Source organism: Podarcis muralis, chromosome 4, assembly GCF_964188315.1.
Source record: "Podarcis muralis chromosome 4, rPodMur119.hap1.1, whole genome shotgun sequence".
Taxonomy (NCBI): Eukaryota; Metazoa; Chordata; class Lepidosauria; order Squamata; family Lacertidae; genus Podarcis; species Podarcis muralis.
In genome coordinates, this window is record NC_135658.1 from 33,650,083 (window position 1) to 33,660,019 (window position 9,937).

Consider the following 9,937-nt stretch of genomic DNA (forward strand, 5'->3'; position numbering starts at 1 on the left):
TTTCCCAGACACTCAATGCAACCGAGCGGAACTACTCGCAAATCGACAAGGAGGGTCTGGCAATCGTGAAGGGAGTAAAAAAATTCCATGATTTCTTGTACGGGCGGCCCTTTACTGTGGTGACTGACCACAAGCCGTTGCTTGGCTTGTTTGCCCCCGAAAAGCAGACCCCCCAAGTGCTGTCTCCTCGCGTCCTCAGGTGGTCAATTTTCCTTGCCAGCTACCAGTATGCACTGATTCACCGTCCGGGGAAGGCGATGGGCCATGCGGACGCCCTCAGCAGGCTACCACTACCGGAAACAGGCCCCGACCCAGCACCTGCACAAGAGGTTATGAGCCTGGAGCTGCTTCCCGACCGCCCCATTCAGGCACAAGAAGTTGCAGACCATTCCAAGAAAGATAGGGTCATCTCCCGGGTCCTGGACTGGGTGTGGAGGGGATGGCCCAGCAGCAGCCCCGGGCCAGAATTCGCTGGCTACACAACCCGCAAACATGAACTGTCGGCCCACAAGGGGTGCCTGTTATGGTGAAGCAGGGTCGTTGTTCCCCAGCCCCTCCGCAAAAGGGTCCTCACAGCCCTACACGAGACACATGAAGGCCCTTGCCAGGAGTTATGTGTGGTGGCCGGGGATCGACGGAGAGATAGAGGCCTGGGTCAAGCACTGCCAGGCCTGCCAAGAATCCCGCCCAGATCCCCTAAGGGCCCCAGTCCAGTCCTGGGAGTCCGCCCGAGCACCATGGTCACGCCTGCATGTGGACTTCGCTGGCCCCTTTCAGGGGAAAACATTCTTCATAGTGGTGGACTCCTACACCAAATGGCTGGAAGTCGCACTGGTACCGTCCACTTCTACGTCCGCAGCCATCCGGGTACTACGCAGGCTGTTTGCAACCCACGGGCTCCCTGACACTCTCGTCTCAGACAACGGGACTGCATTTACGTCAGGAGAATTCCAAACCTTTACAGCGCAGAACGCCATCCGCCACATCTGTTCGGCGCCATTCCACCCTGCCACCAATGGCCAAGCAGAACGCATGGTGCGGACCACCAAGGACACCCTTCGCCGCATGACGCAAGGGGATTGGGAGTACCGCCTTGCCACATTCCTTCTAGCACAGCACAGCACCCCCAGCTCAACGACTGGCCGGAGCCCCGCTGAACTACTAATGGGTCGGCGCCTTGCAATCAGATTGGACCGCCTTCACCCCGATAGAGCTCAGGATGAGGTAGTGGTGGGGGAAGGCAGGAACCCCCGGACCTTCGAGGCCCAGGACCCAGTGTACGCAAAGAATTTTGGGGCAGGCCCTGCATGGGTACCCGCCACAGTCACCAGGGTCACTGGCCCCGTGTCGTACGAGGTGCTAACAGATGGGGGGCAATGCTGGCGCCGCCACTGCGACCAGATACGGCGACGATTCCCAGAAGAAAACCAGGAGGAGGAGGACAGGTCAGAGGAGTCCCAAGGGAACAGTGGGGCAGTGAGGCCCATAGAGCAGCAGGGGCAAGTAGGAGAGGCAGAATCAGTAAATACAGAGAGGACCCGTGAGGCCGAAAGGACACCGGAGCCAGAACCACGACTGAGCGAGCCGCTTGTGCCAGACCAAACAGCCCCATCACAGCCAGCATCCTGGGAACACGAGCCAGAACCTGAACCCCGGACCAGGGAACACCCCAGGCCGCAACGCACACGTAGGCCACCGGCGTACCTTGAGGACTATGAATGTGACCTCCCGGGCAGGACTGGAACTTAGAGGGGAGGGGTGTTATGTACTGAGTTGAATAGGATCCAAACTGCAGCAGTCTGATTGGTCCTAGAACAATAGGATCCAAAAGGCAGCACTCTGATTGGTCCTAGAACAATAGGATTCAGAATGCAGCAGTCTGATTGGTCCTAGAACAATGCAGCAGTATGATTGGTTGGCAGGAACCACCCAATCATGCTCCAGATAGAAGTGAATCCACAACCTGATTGGCTTACAGCAGAATTCCGGAATTAGCCAATCATGTGCAGCCCATTGTGTAAATAATGTATATAAAGCAGATACTCTGAGGGGACATTCATTCATTCCTCCTCACCACTATGAGCTGAATAAAGAGCATGAAATCACTTTGCGACTCTGAGTATATTTCAATCCCTAATTGTTTTCAAAGGATTTTTTTTTTAGTGAGAAGCCTCTTGTGCAATATTTTCCTTTTCATCATGACAAGTGAACTACATGTGAACAGTACACTGAAAAGTAGTATTTTAAAATAATATTGCTACAGTCATTTGTGCTGCTGCAAAACTTTCAAGATTCAAAGGTGGCAGTGTTGCTGTATTACTCTAACATTTCACAGGCAAATGTGAGATTAGGAATGCATCTGCTGGTCTGTCATTGAAGAAACTGGCCCAGTGGACACTACTGCTGTTCTAGAAAACGGTTTCTGGCAGTGACCTGGCAGATTTGCTGAGTGTCTCTACATTCTTCAAACTCTTTTGATGCCCAGGGTAATACTAGAACTGAGCCAAACCTTCCCTATTTCACAACCTCATTTACAGGTGGCAAAAGGTGGGGCATATTTCAGCTTAATTTTCAGGAGAGTGAAAATTGAAAAGTGGAGGGGGCTTGCTAACTTTCATAGAGCTCCTTTCCTGATGTATGGCACCATTCCTATACTTCCCCAGAAGTCCCGTACCAAAGCAATACATATCAACACACCGTGGTGTACTTGATGAAGATGTACTTGATGAAGCAAATGGATCTAGATACAGTAGTGTTGTTAACATTCATAATGGTGAGAATTTCCTGGGATCTGAAAAGGATCAGAACAGTGAATCTCTCTTTCCACATGCAGTTTCCTCACACAAAGACCGACGCAGACCAGCATTTGCATCCATCTTGCAAAATAATATATCCAAAACTTTCCAATACTGAATTGGCTTAACCTGCTGAATGTAAAATTCACTTGTTTCATACAGTAGCTGTACTGATGACAATACACCAGAAGGAGTTACCCAAAACCAGTGGCGTAGCGTGGGGGTGCAGGGGGGGGCCAGCCGCACCGGGCGCAACATCTGGGGTTAGGGCAAATCCACGGGTTAGGGGGCGCAAATCCACGGGTTAGGGGGCGCAAATCCACGGGTTAGGGGGCGCAAATTGCCTTGCCCTGGGTGCTGACAACCCACGCTACGCCACTGCCCAAAACTGTCCTTTTCCCTTTACTGTCGAAGAAATATGCTGTGACTCATGCAAATGGATTATAAGGTGAATCCACCACAGATTTTAAACTAACAAAAATGCTGTGCACTAATCCTTCAAGTACCAAAAAAAGCACACCTGAGGCAAAGTCATTTTATAGTTTAAGGAAATCTCAAAGAAATGTTTCACTGAAAAGAGTTCCCCAAGGCAAATTTTCAGTCACATTTCTGACTGATTTGTGGGCTGTATCCAGAAGAGGGTTTGCCCCACAGGACCAAAATATAGGTCCCTGTATACAGATGTAAGTGACATTGTATCCATTATTAATTTGGTTTTTCTACAGCCATGCAGCACATTTCACAAAGGAAGCTGTTGCAGGAGATGCTGGAAACTGCTAAATTCTCTGCTGAATCTAGTGGCTCCTAATAATTGTGAGTCATATATAACATTTTATTATGTGGAGGCATTCAATTTATTTACTTAATTTTTAAAAGCACACTCTTCTTCCAAAGAGTTTGGAGCTACACATATGCTGTGCTACTTGCAATGATTCATGAAGTGATCGTTGACTTGTGGAAAGACTTCATAACCTGTCATTGCTGAAGAATGGCTACTCTCTCCCTCTGGTGGCAGCATGAGAAAACATACCAACTTAAAATAATAATTTTATTTTGCAAAAGAAAAAAACCTAGACTAAGTCAATACTTTTTATTTCGCAGAGCTCAGTTCGATGGATGGGGTATACCTAATTTATATTTCTAGTACTCTGCATTTCAACTGAGACAGTTATTATATATAATCAAAGAGGAACCGAACAAACACTGGGAAATCAAACTCTCTAAACATCTCTTGCTAGGAGAATCTTAAACCAGATCTAATGAACTCTATACCAAATCCATTTACTAATTGTACTATTCAGATATGGAAAACATTTCAACTTAAATTTGCACCTATTGTTTTTCCATTAATTCCAATATCAACTCACCCAGATTTTTTTTCCAGCAAGGGAGAGATAAGCAATTTGAATACTGCAAATCTTGTATACACATTACGAGATTTCTATACCAATTATCTATAGCCTGTAGCCAGTAACCAAATAAAATTAACTTCGTCAAATCTTAACACAAACTGGATTTATTTCCATCAAATTTATAGTTTTATTATAAAAGAACATGTAAAAACACAAGCTCTGAGACCCTTAATACAATTTATTAAACACAACAGGTAGAGAGGGAAATGAATTTGTTTCTAAATTGTACTGTTCTGAGTTTAGGAGACATAGGCTGTATGCTTGAGCGCCTTTCAAATTCCTGGATCCAATTTCAATTCCTGGAAAAGCCAGGCTAACTTCCTGATGAGGTAATTGTTGAAGTATGGGTCATTAAGGTAACAAAGGAAGTGGCTCTATGCGAGATGACAAATGGGTGGGACCCTCTCCCCCAACTTGCTGGTATTTAGAAAGACAAAGGCTAGGAGTGAGAGTTGGGTTATGTGAGCTAAAAGTTAGAAGTTGGAAGCAGGCTGGGAAGAGAGAGAGAGCCATGCTTGACTTCTGTTGGATCCAGGGGTGCCAACTTGGGCCCCAGATTATGGGTGCCTAGCGGTCTACGACATAATGTGACATACTGACCTCACATTGAGCCACGATATCACCTTGTCAGCTCTGCAGCAATGCCTAGGAACCACGGAAGTCATGTCCAAGGCCCTGTGAGACCTCAGACTCCACCTCCAAGGCCCCACAAAGCCTTGGACATGACTTGTGATGCTTCGTGAGGCACTGGAAATCATGTGACTGAATATTTTTTGATGATACCAATGTAAATATATCGCCAAAAGAACTGGTCTTATATAAGATCTTGGCAGCACAAACAATAATTGCAATTCAGTGTAAAACAGCCCAAAATCTTACACTGGACGCTTGGTACCATTCACTCTAGAATATAGCTATAAAGGAGAAAATCAAGCATAATTGGAGATTTCGATGAGTGCTAGAACCTCCAGAAACTTTTTATATGATTTGACATTCCTTTATGACATATACAGTGGAGCCATCATTTTCAAGATAACCTTCATCACAAGCCTGGCAAATCTGAAACTGAACTTAATGATCTGGTAAATTTGATAGTCTTTACAGTACTTGGACTTTGTTAATTTAACTCATGTCCAATTACTCATTCCATATGCCTATTTTATAGTTTTGTTTTTCATCTTTAATTTTTTGTCGGTTGTTATAATTGTTGTCTGTTTTATATACATTATAAAATGAAATAATAATAATAATAAAAACTATACCAAGATAACCCTCTGCACATTATGATCCACTGATGAATACAAGGAAGAGGCCACTCCACTCCACAGATTCGTTTAGGTCCTAGTGCTGTGCTGGTTCTTCTTCTTCCTTTGTCCATAAACCATGTATATTCTCCAGCAGTTGTTGAAATGCTCGATTGATTTCAGTTGTTGTCTTTATCAAGAAGTTCCTGCAAGGAAATAGAAGCCTGTAATGATGAGATGCTAGACGACATTTCACACACAGTATTTTTATGCTTTCCTCGTTTTTCTGAGTGTTGAGAACTCCAGGGATTCACCGCGTACCCTAAATCTGTTTCCTTTGGGAGGAAGACGCTGGAGGCTTGTGGCATTTTTGCGATGCAGGGCTTATGGCTCACACATATATAGGCTGGGCATGGGTGGAAGCTTCATAAACTGAACCCTCCCAAAATATATTGCTCCCTCATTCGGTTTATAGAGGGCCATCCATGTTCTTCAGAGCTCCCAGGAAATTCTACAGCTCTTATCCTTTATTAAGCCAACCAGAATGCCACAATAAGCTTTTATGTTCACTATAACTCTTCACCAGGCTGGAAGAAAATGCAAGGGAGGAGGCTCTTGTTTGAGCCATCCTTGTCTGCATCTGGTAGCAGCCTTAAGATGGGGTGGGAGAAGGTAGCAGCAGTGGCGTAGCGTGGGTTGTCAGCACCTGGGGCAAGGCAAGTAATTTGCGCCCCCTAACCCGTGGATTTGCGCCCCCTAACCTGTGGATTTGCGCCCCCTAACCCATGGATTTGCCCTAACCCCAGATGTTGCGCCCGGTGCGGCTGGCCCCCCCTGCACCCCCCACGCTACGCCACTGGGTAGCAGGCACTCATATGAAACCCATTCTGGTATGGATGGAAGGACCTGCTAACTGCAGTTGTCTCAACTTCTCATTTTTCCAATCTTAAATTCAGTTCTCCACATTTCTGCAGCAATTTTTTTAAAAAATAACTAATGAAAATTCACCGGCAATTTAGTGAAAATTTAGCCCAACACATACATTTTTTATGTGTAGTTTTGACTAATGCACACATTTTTGGAAGCAATTTCCCCTAATATAACACATTTTTTGTATGTTATTTTCACTAATACCTTCATTTTTATGCACACTTTCCCCTGAGATGTGCATTTTTGTAGGCACTGGTTGGTTGGAGAATGGCAAAATGGGAATTTTGAAGGTTTGCATACTGCACTGTTCTGGAAAGTGTGGATTTGATAGGTTTGGCTTTAAATTTAAACTGAATTGAATTTGTCCCCCATCCCTACTTTCGAGTGCTTTGCAGGTTCTAGGTTGTACCTGGCCTCTCAGGTTGGCCAAACACACAGCGGGTGAATCCCATCTCTGCCAATATGCTACCAATTATACCACCCACTGGAGTTTGCCAATACTCTTAGCCAAAAGCAGTGCAATGCTGAAAGAGAAAAGTTCACACATATAGCATTTTTTTGTAAACCAGTCCAGTACAAACACACGTTGTCCACACTTTAGTGGCGGAGACATATATCCCAAGTACATATTTTCTCTGTAAAGCTGGTTTATTTCTATAATCTTGTTCCTGTAGCTTGAACCTCCACAACTGAACCACCACCACCAATGACAAAAATGTGTCATCACCACCATACATACCTTGTCTCAAGAATGATTGGATTCTGGAAAGCACCATACAAGGACTCAGCAGTTTTAGGAGACACTTTGTTCACAGCATCAAACACATAAAATGCAATTGCGTCAGGTATGACCATCCAATCATTACGGACATGCCTCTTTGAGATGGCTTTAGCATCAGCTTCTAGAGAGGGGAGGGGAGGGGGAAATGAATTTAAATTCTCTTCTGTAATTTAGTGTCCAGCTGAATACAGGTATTGCCTAAGAACTTCAGAAGCAAGGCACATATATTGGTTATGTGTGTGTGTGTACACAGACATGTTTACACAGCATTGCCAAGATCTGTAAATAGCATAGGCAGGAGGAATGATAGATCCCTTGTACTACGACATTTCTGAATCTGCTATTATGCAGAATTTGTTTCTGAGCAAAGGGTGGGGGTGAGAATTTAAAGCCATGAGCTTTAATTTATTAGCTGTGAGTTAAAGATTGTACTCAAACCAGTTGCCCCCAATCAACTGGGCGTGTCTGTCAGTCTATGAGAAAACCTCCACATAAGCAAAACCCTGGAACTAGGGTTTCATCTTGTATAGGATGGCAAGATACAGCATTAATCAAATGCACAATATCTGATGAAAAGAAATGCAACATGGCCCTTTCGGTACCTAAATGAATCAGCCTACTGGATGAATAACTACATTTTTAAAGTAATTAATCATTTGACAGATTTAATAATAAATACTCTCTCCAATGTCTAAGGACAGTGGAGTATTTGGAGTTGCAATTATTTGACTTTGAGCTGTAGAATACACTAAGAACTCTAGATTATCCCCCCCTTTCCCAATGACTTTTGGACTCCTGTTTAGTTCAACAGTATAACCGGGTATGCTGATAGCAGGAACCTATATTCAGCAAGCAAAGCATATCTGAAGCCAGATCAAAGCACTTTAGATCTTACCAGTAAGGGTATTTGCAAGGAGAAGGATCAGAGTGACAGCCCAAGCTTTATACTGAAGCATGATTCAGGTCACTGTTTCAGAAGACTCTGATGCTACAGTTGTACAGAGTGCTGCAAAGAAAGCACTCTGTCAGTATTTTGTAAGGAAAATGCGACACTACTGCCACACTTGAATAGAGACCAATAACCAAATACACATAGCATTGCTGAAATCAGCTACAAATTTCTATTTGCTTTTTCCCTTCTGCGGCAGCCGTTCACAGGATCTGTTTGTGCAAGTTCTTATTATTTATGTTATTATTTTTCTATACCACCATTTTTTAAAAAAGAAAAAAAACCATGGTGATAAACAGCCTGAAATCAGTAATCATAGAATCATAGAATCATAGAGTTGGAAGAGACCACAAGGGCCATCGAGTCCAACCCCCTGCCAAGCAGGAAACACCATCAGAGCACTCCTGACATATGGTTGTCAAGCCTGCCTAACAAAATAAAATCACCTGCCTAACAAAATCGCAAATCAGTGGCCAACAAGTATATACTTACTGTATGTACTGTACTAGCACAAAAGTTGTAACAAATACAGTGGAACCTCGGTTTCTGAAAGTAATCGGTTCCGGAAGACCGTTCGACTTCCGAAACGTTCGAAAACTGAGGGTCAAAGGGCTTGCGGCAAAGTCTATGGTGAAAATTGAGAAACGCACCTCCGAAGCCGTCTGACTTCCAAGGGGTGTTTGAAAACACAAGCATTCACTTCCGGCCGGATTTTCAGCGTTTGGCTTCTGAAACATTCGGCAGCGGACACGTTCAAAAACTGAAGTTCCCCTGTACTGGAGAATATCCCCACAGCCCACCCAAGACATATTGTTGAATAAAAAACAGTACAAGATGGTGCACTCCACATTCAAATTTCTTGAAATGTATCATGTTCAATATCTCCCCTAACTGATCTGCATTATACACACAGATAGGTCTTTTTTCACTTACCTTTCTTACTGGCAGCGGCTGATGTCACCTCTGAAAGCAAAGCAGACTCACTGGTCTCATATAGACGCATTTAAGGGGTCATAGGTCTCTGCTTGCTCCACATCTGCTCTTTTGCAATGTAGATAGGTTCGGAAGTGTGGGGTCCCAAGGAAAACAATCTGATGAATCACATAGTAAACCTTTTTAGTTAACCCTTTACTCTAGGGGTCGTTAACTCCAAGTCTGGGGGCCTGGCGGAGCCCTCCAAATACATTTTGCAGCATGCTACTTTCCCCTCCTTTAAAAGCAAGTGGGGCTTGGGGAAGGAGCTAGGTCAAGTTGTGGGGAATAGGTGAGGGGATGGGTAAAATGTAAAGGGAAAGGGTTGATCAGGTGTGAGGGAAGGGCGGTTGGCAAAGGGGTATGTGAGGATGGCAAGTGCAGTGAAAAGCAGGGCAGCCCCTATGAATTTGTATTTGCTGTAAAACTCTTAACTGATTTTTTATTTCTTTTGTCAATACCCTGTATTCCTTTTGGGTTGTTGTTTATTTGTTTTTGTAGTTTTTGCTGTTATTTGACATTTAAAAATCAGTAACACCCAAGCTTTTAAATGGAATTCAAATTTTGTTTCTTAAAAATATAAAAGTTGAAATGGTGGCTCAGAGACGCAAATAGCAGGCATGGGGGAGGCCTGTCAGCCACTGGGGTCCCAACAACTGCTTCAAGTTGCCAGGTGCTAGCACTGGGCCTTGTGGACTTCTGGTTCCTTCTTCCTAGAAGCCCAGACATATCATGAGGTGACATATCACTGGCTCAAATGATAAAAAAGAAAGAAAAAACTATTGTGTAAAAATCCCCCAACTCCAACTCCCCCCCCCCCAAAAAAAACCCACCAGGATATATTTTTAAAAACA

The 9,937-nt window shown here is 44.3% G+C and overlaps 1 protein-coding gene across 2 annotated transcripts; it reads right to left on the minus strand.

Moving 5' to 3' along the window:
- Positions 1-4,295: 4,295 nt before the first annotated feature.
- LOC114595839 (apovitellenin-1-like) lies at positions 4,296-9,845 on the minus strand. 2 transcript variants are annotated; one of them, XM_028726580.2, is made up of 4 exons: positions 9,045-9,845; positions 8,058-8,168; positions 7,121-7,283; positions 4,296-5,657 (listed from the first exon to the last, which is right to left on the minus strand). In XM_028726580.2, exons 2-4 carry the CDS (start codon positions 8,116-8,118, stop codon positions 5,549-5,551), a joined length of 333 nt encoding a protein of 110 aa, XP_028582413.2. In that variant the 5' UTR covers positions 8,119-8,168; positions 9,045-9,845; the 3' UTR covers positions 4,296-5,548. The 2 variants fall into 2 exon arrangements, with proteins under 2 accessions (XP_028582413.2, XP_077783290.1); XM_077927164.1 differs by lacking the exon at positions 9,045-9,845 and adding an exon at positions 8,604-8,790.
- Between the last annotated feature and the right edge of the window lie 92 nt (positions 9,846-9,937).